The sequence below is a fragment of the Scatophagus argus genome, chromosome 18, assembly GCF_020382885.2.
Source record: "Scatophagus argus isolate fScaArg1 chromosome 18, fScaArg1.pri, whole genome shotgun sequence".
NCBI classification, from domain to species: Eukaryota; Metazoa; Chordata; class Actinopteri; family Scatophagidae; genus Scatophagus; species Scatophagus argus.
Window position 1 is genome coordinate 11553615 of NC_058510.1, and position 26248 is coordinate 11579862.

General features: G+C 40.2%; 1 protein-coding gene across 4 annotated transcripts in view; it reads left to right on the forward strand.

Annotated features, from left to right (window-relative positions):
- The window catches only part of LOC124049588 (dipeptidyl aminopeptidase-like protein 6), a 179840-nt gene that overhangs the window by 96245 nt on the left and 57347 nt on the right, over positions 1-26248 (forward strand). The window contains exon 1 of one of the 4 annotated variants that reach the window (XM_046371427.1): positions 3941-4254. The exons of the other annotated variants lie outside the window; for them this stretch is intronic. Within the exon in view, the coding sequence (XP_046227383.1) occupies positions 4198-4254 (57 nt within the window). The 5' untranslated portion in view covers positions 3941-4197. Of the gene's footprint in view, positions 1-3940; positions 4255-26248 lie in introns of those variants that run through there. 4 annotated transcript variants of the gene reach the window in all.

Genomic DNA, 26248 nt, shown 5'->3' on the forward strand with positions numbered 1-26248 from the left:
AGAGAGGACATACTGTACATAGAGAATATGCAAATCAGGAGAAAGCTGAAAACTCATTCACCACCACAGACGCACTCATCAGCCCCGGTGCTGGAAGAGCAGGCATGGTCGTGGAATCTGGCTGTGTTGACATTTCAAGGCTGAGTGGTGTGAACGCTGATGAGTCACACCTGGCATAAAGTGCTATATGCTGGCAAGAAGAGAAACTCGCATCCTGATGCATCCTCTCTCTGTCAAGATGATGGGTCCTAGCTGCATTCATGTAAGGATCTCACATAGAGTATTTGCAGGAAGAGGGAGCAGGAGAGGGAGAGATGGAAAAGCAATTACTTTTTTTTCCAATATCCCGATGCTTGCCATCATGTGTCAAACAAATAAGGGCAGAAAAATTGAGGCACACAGTCCGACGATGGCAACCACCGGCTGGGAAGCAGAGTCTCGGAGTGTGAATATCAGACCTTTGGTCTTGCTTTGTGTCAACACCACAGCAATCACTTATCCATCCTAAACCTCTCTGTGGGACCATATTGGTCTTATTTTGTGAGCAAGCTTCTTCCGTCACATACTATATAAGATTTGTCCCTATCAAAATTTACGTTCCAAGACAGCCCACTAGGAAATGGATACCTATTTAAAGCATGTAATCAAAGCAAGTCACAGGGTGTTACAGCACTGAATAACTTTTGTTTTTGAAACATCCCATTACACTTGTTCCCCTGGCTATTCCACACAATAGGAGCTTGGTGCATTGAAGGGTTTGATATAGGAATTAATGTAACACTGATAGATGACTCTGGCCATATGCAGTGACAGAATATGTTCTGGGAGAGAGGAGCTGGCTGTAACTCAGAAAACAACTTTTTTTTTTTTTCTTATTTCATTTTCTCTGCAAACGGGTGTACTGGGACACATTTTATGTGTGTGATTGTGTGCCTGCATAAGCTTAAAACCAAAGAGGGAACGTGTTTTATGCATGTGGGTGCAGGCAGGTGTTAAAACACATGCTATATTTGTTTTAAATAACCATATATTTAATATGCCAAAGTTATTTGTTATTTGAGCTTTCGCAGAAAATACTGCACTGTTCCACTCTGCCTGGCCGCGATTTCTAACTTCCTTGCGTTTCGACAGGAGACTTCATCGAAAACACACCAGATTTCCATGTAATGTTCATGATCCCTCTCGTACCCTGGTGGTGTTAACAGGGATTTAACGCTTTAGTTCTCCAAATATCTCAATTAAAAAGCTGCGCAGCCAGAGCACTCGAGGAAACAACTGTTTGCTTAATGTAAACTAAAAGCCTTGGACAGGCTTTGCTTTGGTTTGTGCTTCTGAAATTAAATTGAGGAAAGAAATGTGAATGTGAATTCAGTCTGTGCAAGCTTTTTTTAAATTTCAAATCAAACTGACAGCCGCCCCCCCCTTTTCATTTCACCTCTCAATTTGAACGATCAACAGCGTATCAGTTCATTTTTCAGAACTTTGTGACTTTCGCTGTCTTTTTAGTCTATGGAGGGATATGTCAGGATATGTCAGACTTTTCAAGTCAGTCAGTCAGTCCACCTCGTGGCTGCAGTGAAGCAAGTTAAATATAAATGTCAGACTTGACATTTGCAGGTTTAATTGGAGACGCCTCTTTAACAATAGCAATTATGTTTATCTGCATAATCATCACCCAGTGGCCACGATTTTGTTTCCAGTAATTACAAAACTATAATCACTGCCAAAATAATGCATAAGTGTATGTATTTTAAGATTATGTAAGTTTTAATTAGCCAAAAGCACGTCCAGTGCATTAGATTGGCTTCTAGCTTGGCACTAGCAGTGCAGTGATGAGGCAGAAGTCAGCAGATAGCTCCATCTGTTTGGGCCGGTTGGCACTGTCAGTCAGTTAATTCCTGACTTTCCAGGATTGTGTGTTTAAACAGAGCCACTCCCCAGGAGCATTTATCACTGCCGTCTCTTGTCCATTTGTCAACATCAAAGATTCTGTAACACAGCCGCAATAGGGTGGTTATTTTGTTCTCGGCTGCCGTGGTCCGACCACACAGCATCCGTCATCAGCCAATAGGGCTTTGGCCCAGAGTGGCCATCATTATTTTGGAGCTGATTGATTGGCTGTTGAGAAGTTGTTTCAGTTTCATACATCACCTTCTTGATGGTAAACACAGGCTGAGTTTATGGAGGCTGCTTGTGTAGTGTTGAGCCACAAGTGGATACTTTTTCATATCTCACAAATGGCATCGCATCCATTACGTTGGGGTGAGGATCAAAATGCAAAGTTTTCAGATTGCACTAATGAAATCATTGCAGATACAATAGCTTGTGAATTACGAGCGGTTTTTAGCCACTTTAGTGGCGTGGCTCAAGGAATGCAGGTCTGGTTTTCAGTTGTTTGGTCAGTCCCCCGCTTGCGTCCAGACTGAAATATCTTAGCAATGATTAAATGGATTTCTATGAATGTTTTTACAGACAGACCCAAGAAGATGAGGCCTGGGAAACGTAGGCTTTGCTCACATTTCTCAAGTAGAAAAATTCAGTGGTAATGAGCTGATGGCTGCACTGCAACATTTAATTCACAGAGAAACCCTTTCTTTGGGGAATGTAAAACTCATGCAAATGTAGAGAAATCACTAAAAAAATGGATCACATTGAGCAGGTTGAGAGAAAGGACAAAACAAAATAATAACACAGGATGATATCTGTGATATCTCATCCAAAGGTTTCAGTGGATTTTTCCTTTGCTGCTCCCTTTCTGAAGGAAAGGCCTTTTTCTGCCCACTCTGCTCTGCTGGTCATATGAAGCAACACTGCAGACATTCATTTGGGATTCCGGGGTAATTGACTTCACCGAGTTTCCACCTGATTTTAATTAACCATGCAGCTCATTCGGTTGCAAACTCTCAATATAAAGAGTCAAACTGGAGACTAAGGTATTAATTAACATTAAGTACATCTCAGAACAAATCAAAGTAAATCATTTCCTCACAGTGTTTCCAAGGGATCGCACGACACGTTTTCCAGATGTAATTAACTGAACAAGCTTGTGAAAAGTTTAGCTTTCAAAATGTAGACATTTCAGTACTGCTGCAGTGAAGTGAACATTATAATTATATTTCAGTGTCAAAGATTTAGTTAAAACCTCAGACTGACTGAACTGTAGTAAAAGCAGTTTTTACCTCCTAAAAAGTTCCACTATATTGTGGCTACTTCATGGCCTGGGTCATATCTTTTGACAGCCACTCATGTCTTATATACTGTCAGTGTTATTACTCCTGTTGCTGCTGAATAATATTTAATCAAGTTACATTACCTTAAAACCATGTGTTTCAGTATTGCTAATGCATCAATGTAGTAACACATTAGTGTGTTGTTTCTAATTACAGCAAGAAAGTTACCTAATGTAGAGACTGTTATATCCACATGCTGCACGAAAAATCTGAATCAGGCTGCTTTAACGTTTACCCATCTGGTTTACCAGCAGCTTCACCACAGCATCATCTCTGAAAAACAAAGGGAAGCATGGGATTTGATTTAATGAGACCTTTTGTTTTTTTAATAAATATGAATAAACTATGAAAAGCATCAATATTTGACAGTGTATAGAATTGAAAGGGGAGGGTTAAAATGTCCTCCTGGTTGCATGAACATTCCTCATGAATTCAGCATTAAAGTTTCAGAACTTAATCTCAGTGTGCATTTTTAATTGCTATCCGCCGCAACACATGCCCCCCCCACCCCCCTTTGGCTCACTTGCAAGCCAAGTGTGCGTGGGCGCACGCGCCTGTGGAATACTGAGTGCACGAGTCCCGCATCAAGCGTTTAAAGAAGAGATGTGCGGCTTCTCTCCCTCCCTCTCCCTCCCTCTCTCTCTCTCCCTCTCTCTCTCTCTCTCTCTCTCTCTCTCTCTCTCTCTCTCTCTCTCTGCTGTCTCCTCCTTCTCTTCTCTTTCGCTTCCACTGAGAACCTTTCGCCTTTTATCATCTTGAGCTGCGCGCCCGACCACCACTTGTTATTTCACACCTTGGCCGCTGCAAAGGCAGCCAGTGGGCGCCGTGAACAGACCGCCTTTCTTTTTCTTTTTTTTTTTTCCTTCTGCCCGCCGGTTCTCTGCCGCACCGGTGTATCTTTCCGTAATTTGCATTTTTCTGTTCCTTCTGCCGGGGAAACATCAGTTTCTCCCCGCTGTAGGAAATCATGACCACGGCGAAGGAAGGCAATGCGCCGTCGAAAGCGGCTCAACAGCAAGACCAGGTACCGATGAGCTTTTCTCTCACTTCTCTTGCACTCGCATATTAACATCAATATTAACCTGTGTCACCCTGCGTTGGCTGACCGATGCTGATTTAGGGTTTAGCATGCAGCTCTGCGGTGACTTTTTTTCCCTGACCGCTTGGATAAAGGAAGGAAAAAAAAAACACAACAATTTGGTAGCTTCCGCTCGTAATAAACGTTTGCACTCTTGAGTCCTGTGCTGTGCTGTCTGTTCATCACGACTGGCGAATTTTAGAGCCCCCGTGCTCGACTCCGATCATCATCATCATTAGGCTGAGCGGTGTTCATTATTCAGTGACTTTACGCACGGGAGACAACGAGCAGTTTGTTTTCCGTTGCATCCAGTGCGCTTCACCTTGCAGGGAGGACAGCAAATCAGCTCAGTGAACCCAACTTGAATCACACTGTACATTTGTAAAGGCCTGCGAATGTGCGACTGGGGTTTATATCAACAGTTTTAATCGCATAGTAGTCATCTTGTCATGCTCGTGCCTTCGACTTTTCTAATTGAAATGCCTTTAAAACGTGTGACTTCTGCGGGGAAAAAAAGCTGGTGTTGAACTGTCTCTCCAGTTTGAAGCCTGAACAAGCACTGTTGCGTTTCAGTGTGGCGCAGGGTGGCTCTGCTCTGTTTTCTTTGCACCCTCCATCAGTCAGTCAGTGATGATGGAGCATCTGTTGACCGACCTCCACAGAAGTACACAGAAGAGCCTTACAGCGCTAATAATGGAGAAAACAATGGAGTTTATTTTTTAAATTATCAATATTTAATGTTCTGGGGGGGAAAAAAGCCCCCACAAATTTTGATTGTGTACCAGTAATGTCAGGATTGATAAATAATACAGCTACTGCAGAGAGACAGTCCATTTAAATAATAATGCAATTATGTGACTGATCTTGAAAGTTTGTCGATTTGTCGACTAGATGAAATATAGATTTAGATTTACCTCCAAACTTTTTTGGAAAGGCACGTGACACAATTATGTAGCACCTGAAACAATATAGTTACAGAAGCATGCTGTGTCTTTCTAGCAACACCATTGTGGAAATGCTTTGACTGGTTTTACAGTAGTAACAGTTTTCTTTGTGTTGCACCATACAATTTCATTCAACTTCAAAAAAAGAACTTGGAGCTTTTTATCATCTTTTGCCTTGATATCATCTCATCTTTAAATCCTGAACTTGACCAGACAAGAGCTTGAAAGCCATTTCTGAACTTGCGAATGCGGAAGCTGCCTTTATACTGCTGTTCAGTCTGCGGTTTTCTGTCACATGCAGAAAGGATGTTCTGTTTTGTGAAGTTTTCCCTGTTTTGAGCCAGTCTGTCAACACAAAGTGTAACTTTAGACAGCATCTGTCACTGCCTGCCTCCACCTGCACGCTTCACCTGTGTAGACATGACAGAAAAGGTGAGAGGGGCACTTGACTTCATCCTGCCGAGCAGACAGTCTTCCCCTGCTGCGACTCAGGTGTAGGCTGTTAGTCACACCCTCGGAGGCAAGCAAAGGTCTGGCAGTCCCACCTTGCTGGACTGGATACAGTATCCAGGCACAAACATCAGCACAAGCAACTGATGGACTTCAAAGTAACATAATGTTGGCATGATCCGTGGATCACCCAGTTGTTGGAAACATGCACTTTGTGAATTGACTCATGTTTTGTCATTCCTCCAAGCAAAACCCACAAAACATTTTCTGCTGTTGTTGTACATACGTTTGTAAAATATCTATGTGCAGTGAATGTCTGGGTTAAGACTCTTGGTTAGACAAATCAGACATTATCTTGAGCTCTGACGGACTGAAATATTGAATCTGTTAAATATGTCCCAATTCAATTAATTGTTGAGTATACAAAATCACCAACATGAAGAATTGCCAGTCCCAATGTGTTGGCTCCCATGTATTTGTTTTATCCAGCCAGTTTTGCTAACCTGGGACCAGACAATGTGTGGCATTTTTGCTTGATAATTGATTGAAAAGATTAATTTTCTGGCTGTTGGTTAATCTGCTGTTCATTTCGACACTAAAAGAAGGAAGAAAAAAAAAATCAGTGCTTCTTGTTGAACCAATATTACATGCTGGCACAAATTTGGCTGTGACTTATTAGCTTACATAACACACTTATTGTGTGATGGATGCTTAGCTGACAGTATTGGCTGCATTTGGTATTTGTAATCTTAATTGGAACATTTGATTTTGAGAATTTAGAGCAAAACAGATAGTTAACACCAGTAAACCTTTTTTGTAACAACTGATGGGATTCGAGAGCCAGCAGTGCTGCAACACCAGTAAATAGTAAATGGTGGCTGTCAGCGGAATTTCCTGAGGTGTGAAGCTCCAGCAAAGTGAAAAATTGCTTCAAGCACATTAGGCTGTAAAATCAGAAATGTAACAGACATGCATGCATGCACATGTTACTGGTGTATGCAGACACACACATACACACACAAACATACACAGCCACTGTGATTACGTGAGGTCCTGTTGTGGCCTCCTGATTGATGGTGTGCTGGCAGGGCTTATGGTCCAGGGACAGAAGACACAGATAGAGGGCAGCTCACCAGAGATAGCAACACCAGCCCTCCAGTAATCATCCAGGCACAGAGAGCCACACCACTAACCCTCATTACTGCTACAGGTTGGAGGTTTTCGGGGTGTGAAAGGTTGAGCCAGGGAGGGGTTTTGTAATGCGCTTACAAAGATGAGACATTTTGAAATAAATTAAAGCTAAAGTAAGAACGTTTGATGTCAAAACATACTTGTCTTTGACTAATTACATTCACAGTTTGCTTCCAGAACACCTAAAATCACACGCTGGGTTAGTATTTTCTGCCATTGTTTGGTTTGGTGTAAAGAAAAAAAGACTGAAGCAGAGCGTCTTTGTTGGTGGTATTGCACAATCTCTGTATATAATGGACCAGATAATGCTGATGCTAATGCAAATATATTAATATTAAAGTTTGGTGCTTGATACTGACAGAAATCTGTCAAATGAAAACTTAAATAGTTCTGAATCTGTGCCTGTCTTATCTTTTTGGTCTCCTTTATCTCATAAACCTTCTGTTGTGATAAATATTTGTATGCTGTGAGCAATTTAATGATGTAACATTACATGAGAAATTGGTATTTTCTAAGTTTAGATCTCTTCTCACAGCCATTCAGAGCCCAGCACAACTTTTAAGCAGGATCACAGCACCCGGCATTTAATGGCGAAGACTTCAGTGAAGACGCCTCCACCATTCAGCCCAAAAACCAGCCTTTTTCCTGCTTTTTTCACTTTCTGTGTGACTCATGAACTTGGTAATGCATGCTGAAAGAAGAGACATAGATACTATGAGAGCCAAGCTCAGAGGCAAGGTGTAGATCTCATACTCATGGAGCAGTAAAGGTCTTTGACGGGATTCAAACCCAAAACCTCACATCAGGCCATCAAGGCAGCTGAATGGAGCATCCTGTGGGTGTTCTGAACAGAATAGATACCCAAAGAAAGTATTAATCATAGACTAGCCAGAGTATGGGTAGGATGGTAGGTTTCACACACTTTTTAGCTTTTCACTGCTTCCAAGTCATATTTTCTATTTTCCATAGCTTTTGTGATACATGAAAATGCTAGAAGGCATTGGAGGGATCTTGGGCAATTATATGTATCAGAAAAAGGGTATGAAATACGAATAGGGTTGAGCCTATTTCAAATTGGTTTGATGTGAAGTCTAACACAGGACTAGACCAGTATACTGAATTTTATCACAAGGTGTCTACAGTGACACTACAGGGCTTTTAATTTTAAACAGAAACAGCTTCCTGTAGCAGCACCATGTGCACTACTGTCATCTGTAGTACATGACCACAAAACAAAGAAGCAACTGTGGCGCAGCTGAAATGCACTACAAGTATACTTGTGTTTCATCTAAGATACTATAATACAGATCCTAAATAAGCTTTCCAAAGGTGTGCTCAAATATTGATAAAATATTTTGATATTTGAAATGGTGCCTGTCTGCTGTAAGCTGATAAATTCAAGCATAAAATGTGAAGATGCTCACATCAAAGTTAAACCAAAATATTGACAGGATAAAAAAAAAGTCAGATAGAAACGTGTTCTTTCAAGCTGGTGAGAAGTTTAAATATGGTAGAGATGACTTTTTTTGTGTGTTTTTTTTGTGTGTAGTATTGCACTGAGAAAACAAGTGTGGTTTTAATTAGCTGTATTTTGTTTCATTCAACTCACTGTGGTAGAGCCGCTGCCTCAGTGGCCTGCTGATGAACAGCTCAAGTGATCAGTGCTTAAACAGATGTTAATTAAAGTAGCAACTTGCACACAAAACACAGTGGGACATCGAGGAATCACCGCACCTGCTATAGTGTTTGTATTTTTGCACAGACTTGGCGACAGTCTGTTCTATATCCTGCAGTGATGGTGTTTCAGTGCCCTTTGGTTTCCTTTTTACAACCTTGTGTGTCTGTGCATTCGTATCTGTTGATCCAGAAGGGCCTCTGTCCACAAACCTGTCTAATGTTGTTAACATAGACTCATCTCCCTTTTTCACAAGCCAATTCATCAGTAATGTAATAAGTGGTCTATTGTGAAAGTGATCACAATTTGTTTCCAAATCAGGTGTCAAAGGCCCTTGTGCTCAGTCAGGAAGTCCCATAGCAGTGTGGTCACAGCTTAGACTGCAGTGAATTCAGATCTGCTCTGCCTGTGTAGCACATGTTATGGCCTGCTCACACATTCAAAGCAGCAAAGCTTTGCTGAAAAATCAGTTCATTTCAGTGGAATGCCTGAGGTTAGTAGATTCACTCAATGCACTGACGGCACAGTGCATAGACAAAAGTATGGTGACACCTGACCACCTGACTTTAATGACATTGCATTCTAAATACACACACACAGTTTTGCAGCTATAACAGCTTCCTCTTTTTTGGGAAAGCTTTGCACAAGATTGGAATGGAGTGTTTCTGTGGAAATTTTTGTCCATTCATGCAGTAGAGCATTTGTGAGGTGAAACACTGATGTTGGGCAAAAAGGCCTGGTTCACAATCTCTGTTCCAGATCATCCCAAAGGTGTTGGATGGGGTTGAGTTCAGGGCTCTGTGTGGGCCAGTAAAGTTCTTCCACACCAAACTCATCCAACCATGTCTTTATGGACTTTGCTTTGTGCACTGGGACACAGTCATGCTGGAATAGAAAAGTTCCTCCCCCATACTGTTGCCACAAAGTTGGGAGCTTAAAATTGTCCAAAATGTCTTGGTATCCTGAAGCATTAAGATTTCCCTTCACTGAAAGTAAGGGGCCCAGCCCAACCCCTGAAAAGCAGCCCCATCCCAGTACTTTTGTCTGTATCGTGTACATCTTTATAAACAAATTCTCCCATATGAATATCTGCTAACAGTGTTCTAGCTCAGTTATTTTCCTTATTATTTTGTGATGGTGTGATGATGTAAAAACTTGAGAACAAAATGCCCGGAGGCGTAAACGACCCTGTATAGAGAAACTTAGAAAGCTACAATAACTGACAAGCAGGGTGTTCCCAGCTATTCAGCTTATTAGCGGTTAGCTCAGTAGGCACAGTAGTTTACTGTCTTGCCCTACAAGTTATTGTTAATTCACCAGGGGTGGACTGTCCCCTGTTCCCTCAGTGTGATGAATTCTTTGGGCCTGTAAGAATGTCAAAATGCTGAAACTGTAAAGTACAAAAAAATAGAAAGTTTGCCTTTGTCCCAAGAGGCAGTTTTACATATGTATGAGGTAGAACTCATCTCTGCATCTTCTTTGCATTGCATAATTTGAATTTCTAGTTCTCTTGCCAGGTTCTCGCTACTGTGCTTCCGTCTTGGATTTAGATATTAGATATATAATAGATTTAGTATTTTTCCTTTAGGCCATATACACTGATTTAATTTGAAATTACACAGGTCTATATTATGTATCAGACCTGTTGTGATTCCCTGTTCATTTCACCAGATTTCCCATGACAGTGAATCAGTAGCTAGCGTGACTTCAGGTTATTCACCATTATCCCATGCTATTCATGATTTTTTTTCTTTTTTTTTTTTTCTATCTCACCGTGTTGTACCTGTAGTGCACGGTTACTTGTTAATGACAGAGATAAGCTTCATGGCCAAAACAAGTGACTACCAAGATGACTCACTTTTGAAATGCAAATAGATAATAGGCCAATTTCACCTTCTGCTGAGTGCCCTTGACTGGAAAGAGGGATTGGAAGATTGATTTAAAGGAGAATTGGATGCCCCTAATGTTTTTAACATAGTTCATCTTAAGGGCAATTATGAACAACCGAGCCGTGATGTTTGGGTCTGAAGTGGAGATTAGAGGCGAGATTGCCAGCCAGCCACCACAATGATTCATCATGATTGTTGTCATGATTTAAATGTTCTTTGCCGAAATGGCTTATAACGTGTGGGAGGCAGTTGCTTTAATAAAGCAATAAATATTCAGCGTTTGGAGCAACGGTCAAACTAAATGTCATGACAATCCTCCATCTCGCTAATAGCCAGTGTAGACATCAGGCCTGTGCGTGTCTGTTTGTGAAAAACACCTCAGGAGGAGTTTCCAAACGGTGTGTGAAACCACCTCATTTAGGAAAAGGTCAGCATTTTTCCTGCCAGGTGTCTTGCTTTGTTGTATTCTAATTGTGTCTCTAAGATATAGAAGTCAGCACAGAATATGCATATAGATCCTATTAAAGTTGGTTCAGCCTTTTCTATATCAACTTCAGAGTGGTCATATTTGCATAAATAAAGCAACTCACCAAGAATTTTAAACTAAAGATTTCTTTCCTTTCTCCCTTTTTACTCAGGAGAAAAGAGTGGTTTCATGAGGAGGTAAATAAGATAAATGCGTTTAGAATAATGTGTGCTAGAATGTTTTGGGGTTTTTTTTTCTAGTTAACCTGCAATAGGATGTTGAACCAGAAATTTCCAGCCTCTATGCTGCATGTACTTGTATGCTGAGCAAGTCAAATTAATCATGCTTCAGACTGTCAGGGTGGTGTCGGCCTGTATCTGTCTGTACACCATATACAGCATGTGTGGATCAGTGTGGATGTTTTTGTATTCTTGTCTTTTGGTTGTTTGTGTGTTTATCTGCGCCTTGCCTCAGTCCATTTGAGCTGTGTTTTCTGGCCTTATCGACCTCCTGTAATTAGAGGCCCAGTGCTGTGGATCAGGAAGGCGATCAGTAGCCGCCATGTTCCTTCGAGTCTCTAATTGAAACGTTGAGCAATGCCGCGTCCACCCCCAGTCCTGCTGTCGTCTCTGCTCCACCTCCCCCTTGGTGACAAACATTCAGAAGAGCGAGCTCTAGTCACAAACGATAAGCAGGTAATTGCCTGTAGGCTCAGATGTGAATTAGGAGGAGCTGGTGCTCCAGCTTCATTGGACATGCTGCTGCTGGGCTGTTTGTGCCAGATCCAGGGACGTGTGGCAACTAAAAGTGATACACAGAGCTAAGGTGAGCTTGAAATGTCATTATCTTTGTTTTATTTACACCCCAGTTTCAGCCTTTGCCCTTAACATCTGGTAAAGGTTGCCAAAATTCTCATTTTGCAGAGCCGCATCTTTCCCTAAAAATAGTTACAGGTGAACCAAAAATTCCTCGCTACTTCCTTTAGTGGCACTGAGTAGCCTGCAGGAGGCTAAAGGCTGGGCTCACACCCTGGTGTCTGGCTGCTCAGCCTGGCACAGGCCTAGAGGAATGAGCTTGCTTTTCAGAGCCTGGCCCAGTCTTCCGACCAGTGTTCCTGCTGACATTTATCGCCTCAACCCTTTAGTGTTATTGTTATGGCTGCAATAAGTCTTGCCGCCTTGCAACACTGACGGGGATCCAAATTGACCAAGTGGAGGATTTTAATGTGACAGCTCATCACATTATGGTGATGGGAGCGTGAAAGTAGGCGGCCTGCTGCTATATTATCCTTCTCTTCTTGAAAAGCATGCATCCCTGTCGGCAGTCTGACAGACAGGCAGCCCAGGACAGAGCTGACAACATATCTGCTGGCACTCAGCCCACTCCTGCTTCCTCTAGCTATAAAAAATAAGCTTGCGTGGAAGGGAATTGGTCAGAAGCGACAATGTCAACCCCCTTCTGATTTTCCACACTGAAAATATTGGCAGCCATTATGCCACCTCAGTGATGTTTAGTGCCCATCCCTTATATTCTGGCTTTCATCTTGACATTTGCTGGGTACACTCCAGCAACATCCATCCTAGTTTCTATGGAGATGTTTTACAAAGAAAACACACACAGATTAAAGCAGGCAAACTGAGTGTGGGAAAATAACATTAATTCAGTAATTGTGTCACCATCTTGTTTATGCTTTTCCTTTGTGAACTATCGACTGAAATTGAATCAAATGCTTAGCTAATGTGCATCTCATTCTGGCAAATGAGCATGCAGCCCTAATTTCAGTCTTCCAGCAAGTGAGCGTCCGACTTTGTTCAAACATCAAACACCACAGGAAGCTTGATTGGAGCTTTTGATTTGACTATTGTTCTGCTGATATGAAAATGTGGTCCATCTGCACTTTGCTGGAATTGGCATTCCACGCAGGGCTGTAATTACTACAGAAAGTCAGTCCCACACTCAAAAGGTTTAAGGGTTTTCATAATCTATTCATTCCCTGTAAATGCAACAATTTATGACCTGGTGGAATATGCATGTAAAAAAAGTCAGTTATAAAATGGAGAATTTCCCAAAGAGTTTGTTTTTTTGTTAATGAAAAGTATTCTAATAAATTAGCCTGCTTAAATAATCAGCCTGACAAAATGTATCATTGACCAAGCAGAGATATTAAAAGAGTGATTCTACAGTAAGTGGCAGTTACACAGCATGACTGAATCTTCCTTCTTTACCATTTCAGAGATTAGAAGTCCACACAGCCCCTGGGTTTGCACTCTGGAGTTTATTATCTCATTTCAGTGATCCGCAGGGTGCTGTCAATTGCCGCTGAATTATATGCCTTGGCTCTCCTTATATCTGTGAAATACAGGTTCTCCCTCACTCAGTCATTTGCTTTCTTTTCAATGAAGACAAAGAAAAACCCGTGAGTAAACTTTGGATCTAAATTAATCTCAGAATGCAATTCAGTGACTTTTTATATCACATATTTAACTGTCATTGACCCTTGTGTTGCTTCAGGCCAGTAACGTAATTAACTGTAATTGATATGTTTTTTTAAGTTCTTGGTTGTTGCAGACTTTTGAGCAGGAAAAAAATGTCAATTCAAGCATAAGGTAAATGTTAGAAGACACGGAAAAATATAATTATACTTATATGTAAGGCCACTTGGATGACAAATACCACTGCTTTGTCTTTGCTGGTCTTCTGCTTTGTGTTGTGTGTTGGTGATGCTGAATGGACAGGCCTTAACAGGAAAGTTCCAGTATCACTGAAGTGGTTTTGACTTCCGTCTCTGTGGCCGTTTGGCTCTTTCTCACCATATGTGTGATTTCAACCACATGGTTTGACTGAATCAACTAACATTACTATGTGGTACAACACTTTCACATGTTGTTTGTTTTTACTGTATAATAGGTGTAAGGCTACGTATAGGTCAAACAGACAAATACAATATCTGTCCAATGTATTTGAAGTGGTCTTGAGAACCTGCAATATTCCATGGAAAGACCACAGTCAGATGTAGCAAGGTTCCTCTCCCGTTTTTGTTGTGGAGGCAACAGAAGAACACGCGCTCTTATATTGTGGTAGGATATGGATTGATCATGCAAGAAAGAACAATTGGCTTCAATAAACGAACAGCATCTCAGAGCTTCTCTGGTGTGTTTTTGCCAACAGGGAACAAAGAACATGTTGAAAATCAATTTCATCACACTGAGAAAGTGTAGGCTGTTGCCTTCTTTGTGGCAACATGATGCATTAGAGAGCATTAGTGCATTAAGACCATTGAACAGGAGCTTTCCGAATGTGTTACACACTGAATTGATGCCAACGATTTTCAATGGAACTTTAAACATGTATTTTTGCTTAAAGTTTGCTGTGGTTTAAATGAGTGTTGATGTGTTTTAAGCGTGACCAGGGCTGTGTGTAGCTATGCTCTGAAAGAAAAGAGCAGTCGAGAGTGACAGCATGACATTAAACAGTGTGAGTCCTCAGTGTTTATGCCCAAGCTTAAGGAACAGAGGGAATGTGGAGCATGACAGCAGAAACTCACGGAAAGCATGACGTCTCCAGCACAAACATTCACCCTTCTGTTTGTCAGTCGCTTTTTCCCCCCAGCCCCGCTAGCAGAGCTTCAAAGTAGCCTGTGACAACCAGGTCCCAAGTTTGATTCGAACATGATAATTAACACATGCAAGCGATAATAAACGCTTTCATCTCTCTTTTTATAATACAGTGTGGATGCCTTCTGTCTTCCTGTTTTAAGGAACAGAGATTAATAATTCGATATGAAAGCTCTGGCTTTTCACCACACCTATGCTAAGGTCATAATAGGAAATTTGAAAGGATAGCAGGCATATTGAAAGCCTTGTCAATGTCTCCTCTGAGGTTGAACTGAGATGCCCTTTCATCTCTCTTTTGGAAGGTGTGAGTTTTATTCCCTTTTCATATCTAGACATAAAATAAATTCGTATTAAATACATGTTACAACAGTCATCCTTGACATCAGACACTATAATGTCAGTATGACTTTTCAGTATGTCCTTCTTTATTCTTTCTCTTTTATTGACTTTTGCTCTTTCGGCAAAAAACGGTCTTGTGAACGAAGAATAGCTATGTTAAAAGAAACAGAATTCTTTGGCTCTCTTTTTAATTATTGACTTTCTGCTGGCATCTCTCTGTAACATCTCTTTAAGTTTTGGAGCCAGTGTGCTTCAGCTAAGACCAACCAAAAGCTCAACCACATTCTGAGAAAGGGCTAATCACACTTTGGATGAACCCACAGAGAACCTGTGCTGCATTTGAATGGGGATCTGCTTATTTCAGTATTGGTGAAGGGGCAACCTGTTTTTCTTCATATTTATTATTGTTCAGAAGCAATTGTTACTGGAAAAAATATTGTGCCGCTTTTGACACTACCCAATATTTTCTAAAAGGCATTATATGGTCGTTCAATAACAATAAATGAGTTATTTCTCATGTGCTTGCCACGTGTGTGAACATTTCATTCTACAGTAACTTCTGCAGAATCGTAAATGATTTTTGCCATTTCTCTGAAATGAAACAATGCAATGAAAGCAATATATGTTAGAACCTTATCAAGCTTCCCAACAGTATTAGAGCTCGGGTTAACCCACAAATGTACCGAGCCAGCCCTGTGTTCTCATTTGATGATAAGCCCCTGCAGTGCAGAGAGTCAGGCTCTCTCTGTCCACCCCACATATCAGAACAGGGTCACTGCTTTACTGCCTGGAGATTTTTATTGGACAATAATAGTGTCTGAGATACCCAGCAGGTGCCTGAATAAACCCTCTAATAGAGCAATTATTCTCAAACAAAAGGTCACCTCAGGCGTGACGACAGGCCCGGAAATCAATAAAGCTCCCAATTGCTACCAAAGCATCGGGCCTATATTTGGACTTCGGCCGCCAGCCATCCAGGAGAAGATCAGATTTCAAGGCAACCTCATTCCCGCAGTACATCTTTGAGATTAAGTTACCAAATTTCATTTAAGCATTTGTCTTTGCTTTGCACCCTTTTAAAAAATGCATAAATGAATCAGGCCCTTCTGAAGTGGTCCCCTTAATAGCAGACACCCAGGGAGTAATATGGCCTTCCTTTTCTCAGCTCACATAAAAGATTACGGTTCCTTCTTTTCAGCAGTAGTGTTTAAGCCTTATTAGATTTATTTTGCAAGGGAGACCTGAGAACAAATGACATAGAGACAAGATCCCAACAAGAAAGTCCATTCACACTAAGCAACCATTACACATCCAGACAAAAAATAAAGAAATGAAAATAAACAGTCACAAGTAATACTGGATCTATCAGCTGGTAAAGCTTTAATGTCTTTCAGAGGAATAGTCATGGCAGACTTGAGTCCTTCCAGTTCACTTAATGTACTTAGCTGAGTAACTTGACTTCTTTGAGTCTCTTGAATCAGTATCACCAAGGACCTACCAATGAAAGCCAACTCCAAAGTCCTCTTTGGATGCAGGCAATATCCCCATCACTATAAAACACATAACAAATGGTGTTTCCCTTTTAAAGATTGGAGTAAAGCTTAGTACTATAGAATGTTTGCTTCCTACATAACACCAAAAAATATTAGCTACATGTTGCTATGTGGTGTCATGTCTTGGGGATAAATAAAGTTAATAGGGGCAATAGGGGCAAACTGTAAATTGTGCCATTCATTGTCGTTAAAACCTGTTTGTTCTAAGTAGTTCTTAGCAAGAAACCGACTGAGTGCGCGGGGCTGACAGCACCAAACAGACCAGGATCCACAGGACGCGTGACTGTAACCGAGAGCCAGTGAAATCTAATTTGAGCAACTTTCCCAACCTCTGATTAGCTTAGCTTATTAGATCTCTAATGAATAAAAACACAGGTATGCTGAAGCCTCGTAGGTTCTAGTGACGACCATTCAATATTTCATACAGTCAGCAATGGTGTGTGTGAAAGCAATTTTGTGCAATGAATCAAATGACACTGTGGTTTAAGATTAGTGCCAGTGGGTTTAGCATCAAAAATAACTCCATAATGCAGTGTAGACATAATGGTTTGCTTTGGTTTGTTCTTTCTGTTTTCAAAACATCAACCAGCTCTGTTTCTATACAAGGATTCAGTTTGAAATTGTATTCCTGTGCAAAATGTTCAACATGAATTCTGTAGGACAGTCTGCTGTCAAACCAAAGACCTTAGTGTTTATAATTTTGTACTGTGTGAGTAATGAGAAGTGCAACAAAAACATAAACAACAAAAACAGTTTTGAATCATGCAACGTATGAAGTGTTTTTGTGTTTTTTTTTTTAAACCTAAACCTGCTTAAAATCAATATTGGAAGTGAATGATGCACTCTGTGATGGAAAAAAAAAAATACTGTTTGCTTTTGGCTTAGGATGTTTTTCAAAGCTGAAATTGCACAAAAGCTGTGAAACATAAAACGTGTTTCAGAGTGTGTTCTTGGAACAAAATTTACACTGGGTGGGACATTTTCTAATTTTCTCATTATGGGGAGCGTGACATTGCAACAGCCTCCCACTTGTAATTTCACTGAGTGTTTTCGAAATGCAGATGGCAAAACAATGTGTGTTATCAACAAGGACGTGAGGGTAGACCGTAAAGATGCATCTCCTCGGCTGAACACATCACAGTGTGTGTGCTTCTTAGCGGCTGGATGTAATGTACTTCCCCCCTACTGCAGGGGCAACATTGATTTTTTTTTTTTTTTTTTTTTTTGGAAATGGTTTGTGGGCTGGCTGGTTGAACAAGCTATTAGATTTTAGTGCAAGCCTTTTCATTCAAGGTCATGACCAAAATGAATTTCTACTGGACTAACCCCGAAGAAGTGCTGTTCAAAGATATGTCAGAAGACTACAGACCCATTACATTAGTAACCCAACATGATTCTCGGTTCAATGCAGGTTTTCTCTTTAATTTTAATGTTGCATACCCAATAGACCTGAGAACTTTTGAAAGAGTCCTTTTGTAGACAGTAATTTTGCATTTTTTTTTAGTACACCTTTCTGTACTCATCCTCAAATGTTCACACTGGACTTTGTCACTTCCTGCAGCTCAGAATCCAACCGACAGCTATCTTGCAGAGTCATAATCCATCTTTATGGGATTGATGGTTTATTTTGTGTGAAGAAATAGTTACCTTGTTCCTCTCAGGCAAAAAGTTTGACAACTGTTTGACAATTTTCCAATAAGTGGTTTGCCAGTGTGTGTGCTCACAAAAAACAGCTGAATAGATTCATGTTGATGTTCTGTCATTTCACTAATAACTGTGTTATTTTCTGATGGTGCTGTCACAGCAGTGCTTTAAGGTGTCAAATGCTTCATTCTTTCATAACTGCCTGCTAACCAGCTTCATCATGGTTGACAGCAGGCAATAAGTTTTATAACTCCTGCCTTCGGTTTAATGAAAAGAAATAAGAATATAAACGTGGAACAAATCTGATTGTGACATCTTTTCAACTATTGCTTAAAAGTACTTACAGAAATTTGCTTAAAGATTAGAGGGTTTGTTTACAATTGGAACTATAGTGTTGTTACTGGTTAAGTTTTTAGAACTAACTAATTATTTTTTAGTGCTAAAATTACAGTAGATGCTGACCAAAACCAAATTGTCAGCGGCCTGTGTGGCATGTGTTAAGAGTATGAACTTAAGTAGCAGTTTTAATCATTTTATCTCAATGGGAATTCCCCAAAAAGTATACAAATAGGGAGGGCTGGTGCACAATGTAATTAAAACTCAAAATGAAGTTGTTATTTTAAATGTACTTTTTAACTTGTTAACTTAATTACAACGTCTGTGCTGTAAGTTTAAACAGTGCTATAGAGTCTGACATAATTAGATGACAAATTGACAGAGCGGCATCGATAGCTTTACCCTCTAGCAATTGACATACACTATTGACTCCAGTGCAAGAGGCATTTCGCATGAACAAAAACCTTGTTAACCATTTTTTTTTTCTGTGCATATTGACATCAGCATACGCATGAGTGCATACAAGCCCCATTGGTTTCAGTGTAATTGAATAGCATGCGCAAAACTCCCTCAGTGTTTCTCACAGTAGCTTTTCTCCCTTTCCTTTAGTATAGGACGAGAGGCATAGAGTCACACACCTCAACCCTATGACAAGCAACTCTTAGATTTGAGAAACATCCTTGTACATTTATCATTTTAAGTGGAAATGTAGTATATGTAATATTAACATCTGATGGTGGTGAGTGTCACCATTTTTTAGTTAAAATTCTGTTCTTTTATACAACATCAGTCATCAGTTTTGATCTTAAGTAGAACTTAAGGAGAAAGCCATGTATACATAGAAATTTATATAACACTGCTTTGATGTGGAAATGATTTTATCCCTAAGCAAAGCCTACACCTGATGGAAGTGATTTTCATGCAGGTTATGTACAGGTATTGTAGTTTGGGACACATATGCACCCGAGCTTGTGGTGAACTTTGAGTAAATGTGATAGGGATTGTCAATTAAAAGAGTGAGGAATTAATCCTTCTTCCTCCCTTGTTCACTGTAGTGGCGACACACTCCCAATATGTATATGTATTGTCTGACGCCACAATCGCTGTAATCTTGTTTTCATATATTAACTGTAGATCAAAGGCGTCTAAATTAGAAATGAGACTCTTAGAACCTCTTTAAACAAGATTATTTTTTATGCTCAGCATCTTTTATGAATCCGACTTAAGCACACAATTGAAAATGATCTTTTACAGCATGTAACCCCTTAAAAGACAGGCTTTGATTGCTAATGCCGAGTTAGGTCAAGCACTGTATGTAACGCAAGTAATGAGAGTCAATGTCATCAAACTTTTGAAAAGTCTTGAATTATTTACCCTTTCAAACAAATTGTTTTTCTAGTGAGAAGAGGCTCATGTCAAGGCATCTCAGAGCCCCTTACACTGCATGCTTACCTTTGCTTATTGATGGACACATTATCCTTATTATAAAGAGATTAACTACCGCTTCTGTCGCTCTGTTCAGATTTGATGCACTTGCAGAGGCTAATGCACACATTTATCTTGTGTCCGACACACTCGCAGGAGGCACACCATCGACCTTTCTTTCCACTGTAGCTTGACAGGAGAGCAAACGGCTATTCGCTTGTCAGAAAAGAGATCACTTTCTCTGGGCTATTTTCAGGAGGAGGCAGCAGCAAAGTAGAAGGTGGAGGGAGGAGGGGAGCAGGGAGGAAGATAAAGAAAGGATGGCAGAGAATGCATGTTTTTCTTTATTGAAAAATCAATTCTGCTTTGGTACTGTTTCCACCCAATTCCTCGCGATATTAAATTAAAAAAAAAAGTGCTTTGTGCTTAGCTTAGCTTTGTGTTTTGTTTTTTACGTGTTTGTGTGTCGATGTTAAAATGTGTGGCTTCAGTTTTATAAAACATGATGTCTTGGAGCTTATTATCCCAATCGTGCATCTCTTCAAATACAATTTCCATGAGAGGGAGAACAAAATCAAAGTGAAGCTGAGCTTGAGGCACAAATACACACATTTGTGAATGCGGTATCTTGTGCAACCCGTACTGTCATCCATCTGCATCTGGTCAACACTTCAGCCTCCCTGACAATCCGTGAGCCTCTGCATCAGCACTCATTAGCCGTGGCCCACTAAGCATGTCAGTCAGAGCCGACTGCCTCTTCTGTCTCCTTGGATTGCCATGACTGTTTTGGCGCACCTGAAAATTCGTTCAGGATCACCGACTGGTTCACTGGTGGCTGTTGTTTGAGAATTATCCTTATTTCAGTGCATTCTCCTTGCCTGTAATTGTCTGCCTGGAAACTGAAGTGTCTGGCTTGAATTGAAATGTCAAGCTTTGTATTGGGAAAGCCAATGTGAAGAGAGTCTATCGAGGAGCGTTAAGCTGTATTGATGGAAGTGGTTGAGCTGTTGAAACAGTATGATTATCATGAGTGCTTGTGATTATTATCACTATTTGACTGGAGGATGGTGAGCATCCAGCAAGAAAAGGAAATGGTCTTCTGATTATCCGCACCTAAACATCTACCACTGCTGTGATCTGAGTTGGCAACTGTCGACAGGTTTGCATGAATCAGAATTTTAAGAGTTTTCAGATTTTGTACTCTTTAAGGACACTTATCTGCACTTCTATGCCTCCTTTACCTCTGTTTTCTTTGGGTAGTTGCACTGTGTAGTGCAACTACCCACATACCCATAACATAAAATGGTATATAAAGACGTATGTTGTTAATAGGGTTAGTTCTCTTTAATATTTTCTCTTTTTTAAGTATATTAACTGTTAGTGCAACCCAAGCCCCATTTACTTTAATCAGAAAATGCAAAATAGGAGCCGTATCTTTTCATGCCAGCTGTGTATTTTCAAAATCAAAAAAAAACTTTAAGACATAAAATATGCATAGGAGAAGGAGGAGCTTTTCAATGTGACGCAGCAAAATTTGAAAACCTTTTTCATTCATTTATTGGAATGCTTGCATAAATTCGATGGATCTTTTGCATAAATTATAAATTGCAAACTTCCTTAATCATTGATTTTGTTTCTAAATTTAATTTCTCCTCCTCTATATATCTGAAGTCATACTGGTCTTTAACACAAAAGATCTTTGACACCTGGGAGCTGCCCAGTGCAGTTTTCTAGACTGAGGCTGTAGTAGTCAGCAGGGGCTATCAGGGGTTAAGTGCCTTGCCTCACACTTTCTTTGCTGTAGTTCTTGAAGGGTTGAAGGTCAGGTCTAATTCACTGTCTTTGCCCAGTTTCTTTAAACCAGTCTGGGGATTTAAGGCAGCGAATTGTTTTGATTAGACATCCAAAAAGACACAACAAGCAACTAATGTGGAAGCATGTGCTAATACATCAGTATGTTAATCTCAAAATGATAATTTGGCCAGAAACGGACTGAAGAGTGTACATCCTACTCTCTACTGCTGGCTTTGTCACGCTGTATAACAGTGCAATGGTGCTTTGAGCTAAATGCTAATATTAGCATGTTAAGATGCAATTACAATGCTAACATGGTAATGATTACCATGTTCCTCTATTAGTACACTAAAAACAATTACCCGATGATGGCACCAGATAGATAATTTTTACCATAATGTTGCTTTTGTTCTGCTTGCACCCTAAACCTCAAGTGCAACTTCTTGTCAGCAGTTTTGTTAACAGACCTTTGGTTTGATGTCCTGCCTCCTTCTCCTTTGGTCAGAAGCTCGTCTTCCTTTTAGCTCCCTGGCTAGCCTGAGATCCTTTGTTTTTTGTTGGTCCTGTGCATTCTAATCAAACAGATACTTCCCCTCTGAACAAAACATCGACTCAACACATGACCAGACAGAATCAGTCATTCTATATTTTCATCTTCATGTGGGTGTACACTCAGGATGGAGCAGCACCCTTCTTCCCCTGAGATGGATAGGATGTTGCTGCAGGAGTGAGTTCAGTTTTCAAGTTTATATGGGCTTTTTTTTTTTCGCCCTCTGTGAAGACTTACCATGATTGGAATTCTTTCAAACTGCTGTGAATCAATGCTGACTATACATTCTACACTATACATATACACTATGCATTCTTTCAGAAGAAGCAACCTACAAACATGTGCCGACATCTTTCAAGTCTGTAGTAGGGGAGTTTTTCATGCTCATAATGATAGATAGACGATATAGAAGATATCTTTCCAATGAAACAAGGTCTTTTTATTATTTTGTAATGTTCAAGTAGATTAAGTAAAGTTTATCAAGAAAAAAGCTTGAGAGAGATTTTGTATACGGATGGAAAAAGAAAAGATACTTCTGTAGATTTAAAATTACACTGTACAGCTTTGCTTTGTGGCAGTAATAAGTGTGTCTGTAGTCCTGCTCTTCTCCGCCTCAGGTGGTCAGGTTCATGCCCTGAAAACTTGATGAGCTGTCTACCTTCAAACAGCATGTATCCTGAGAACCAGCATCGATGAAACCCCCACAGGCACTGAGGTAGCAGACAGATTTTCTTACTACCCCGCTTCACTGTCCACCATTTCCCCCTTGTTCTGATTCTTTTTGGTTGATACAAACAACCCAGGCTGTCACTGACCATGCGTAGGGCAAGTGATACATGCTTGAACACATCCTTAATGTCATTGGAAATAGATATCCAGATGGATAGCGTGTGTGTGTGTGTATTTTACCAAAACATTCATGAATGCCAGCTCACTGATCCATGTACTTTTGTTATTTTAGTTTTAATCCCTTGAATTTTTTTAATGAAATTAAACCCAATTTCAGATACTATTTACGGCACATATTAGTTCATCAATAGCCACTCATTTTATTTACATTTTGTAATTATCTAATTGTTGTGATGGAATCTGCCATGACTGCATTGAATTCAAATTTTCTATGATTGTACAAGGGATTCAATGATGCAGTATCTAATCCAGACGTATTGTTTGTAATGTTAGTGAATTGATGAACCTCACTGTTAATTGTTTGCTCATCTGTTCCCCTTTTGAGTTATTGCTAAGGCAAACTCAGCTTTTTCTTTTGTTACTGCTACCCTTCTAAAACCTGGCAAAATGCAAGATGAGCATATTCCTGTTATGTGTTGTGTGTTTTTGCAGTGCATTTGTCTGTTTGGTTGTGTTATGTGTATTTGTTTTCCTGAATGTTATGCATGTGTGTTGTCAAATTAATTAAATAAGATAAAAATAAGATAATTTTTGGTTTTGTCTCTGCATGTTTTCCTAAGCTGCAGTGTGTTTCAACATATTGTACATGCAAAAACCATTTTGTGCCATAGCTGGTTTCGGGCAATAGCCTGCAATGGGAGACCCATATTGCATTTTCTTCATATGGAGTCCATTTCAGTCACACATGCAGTGCACACATGCTCTAACCAGCACTACACTGAATTAGGGCTGATGTATGTGTAATGTGTGCACCTATAGGTTCAAATGAATATTGAGTACAAAAGCCTTAACCACAACAAATGTACATCGTATTAGTAGTAGTACCATAGTTAGTAGTATATAGCACTATATTTCATATAGAACTATGCATAATACTGATGTACCTGTTAAATCAAGAGAAGCAACTCTTGCATGCAATTCTCGCTCTCCCATTTTCAGCTGAGTAGCGGGAACAATTGGGTTGCGGCGATAACAACAGGTGGCTTGAGGGAGGGTAAGCGGTGAATTATTTCTTGTGCTTTTGACAGGGTTTCCATGGAGACCCAACAAGAGGCCACACAACACAAACAAAGTAGATGGGATGGATGGAAATGCCCTGTGTACACACTGTTGTACCCGGGGAGTTCATCACAGATTTTGATGTTTCATTCCAAATGATTTTTGTTCGAGTCCTCAGGGCCTTCATGGAAAGCGTATTTGAACATCCACGGGGCACAGTCACTGGGTGTTCATAATGCATGAAGGAACCACCCCAAGCTCAGTTGATTCTTTCTTTTCCCCACTGTAGAAGAGAGGTGAAATCAGGTGATTCATATACACTCTTAACTATGAGACACTTTTCATTGTGAGAGCACTTCAGCCAAACACTATGGCAATGATAAGAGGCTGGAAGTCTATTCTTTCTACATGAATGTTCATATTTTGTTGGAGAGAGCGATAAAATAACAGCGGGCCAGAATACATTAGCCTGGGTAAACATCAACAGGAGCGGCAGCCTCTTTTTATTAGACCCCTGCGCCTGGAAGCAGTCTGTTTTGGGGCATTTCATTTCCAGGAAGCAAGCGCGTCTGCCTGTGCATATTGTTTCCATGACGGCAATTTATTTTGCTGGAGTGTTGCGACAAGTGTGTGCTATGGAATGAAGGCTGATAGATAAGAACAGTAGGAAAGATACTTTTCAGTTGTTAATGTTCCTGAGAGATGCAGCACTCGCTGACACTGCCGCCTGGCCGCATGAATACCAATGGCTCTGGGTGTGGGCCCAGGGACACGCTCGTCTCTGCAGTCAAGTCTTCCTGCCCGGCTTTCTCTCTGCTTCCCTCCGTTTTTCTGTATTCTCCCCAGCTCATCTCCTTCAGAGCCCCTCAGCTGAAGTTGTAGTCAGTTAGCTGCTGACAAGTTTTCCAATGCAAAGCACTTTCAAAGCTGTTTGACCTTGTCAAGTAAGCCTGAGCAGCAAACTGGCAGCTCATAAAACTCAAATAACTAGTGTTAACTGATCCTCATGTAACAGTTATTTTTCAGTAGAAGCAAGCAGAATAGCAATATAACATGTGCTTGTCCGCTGGTTACTTGGGTTACAAATAGTTATAAATACTGAGACTTTTTACTTTTTTTTTTTTTTTTAAATAGGTGCAAAATCCCCTAGTAGCTGTGTTCATCCAATTATCCAATCCAGCCTTGTGTTATACAAGTCAGCTAGGGCTTTTGAGTTTTGTTCTGGCAATTTTAAACTAATGTAAGTTGTTAAAATAAATTCAGTGCTCCCCACATTAGAATTAGAATTGTTATGTTCATCCCCGATGCCCTGCTGCTCCACATGAGTGATAAACTAATGTTTACTTTACAAACTCTGCAAACAGTCTTTATGCATCCAAATTATCCATTCGATAAAGCTTACTAGTTTTTCCCTTTTTCTGCAGGCCAAGAGTACAATATTAACGTAGAGCAAAGACAGAACCTTGGGTCAGTGATTGAGTCAGTCGGATACTTTTGCAAAGCCTCAGGCAGGGACGGTTGTGCTTTTGCACTGAATATCAATTTCTACGTTCAATGATAATTTTATTTCAAATAAAAAGCAACAGCACTACTGTTAGTATGCCATATTTTCCAAACAGTAGAAGCAGTGATTTCTTTTACGCTTGGCCAAAATCCTAAATAAATCATTTTAGTTGCCTTAACTTAACCAAACCTTTTTTTATTTATTGTTTTTTTAAGGCCATAAAAATCATTGAAGGGCATAAAAGTCACTAGAGTAAGCCTTTTACAGTAGTTGTTGTTTTGTTTGAGGATTTGTTGTTGAATATTTTTCTGTTATTGTTTGTTTGGACACCTTGATTGTGGATTTATTGTGCACGTTTTTAGGTAAGTCGTCCACATTTGACAAAGAGAGACTGACAGGAATTATGGGTACAGAGAGAAGGGAGATGAAATGCAAATGCAAGTTTCCCAGCCAAAATTTAACCAATTAAAGTTGCAATTAGTATCTGGACACGGGTACTGAGAAATTGATAATTGATAAAGATGCCATTTTGTCTCGTATACTATATATGAAATGAGTAGGCTGTGCTTTTATCCATCCTGTAAAACAGTCTGATTAAGACCTTGTGCCAAATCGTTATGATTGATTCAGTCAATTTTTACATTTCAGTCTTTATTAC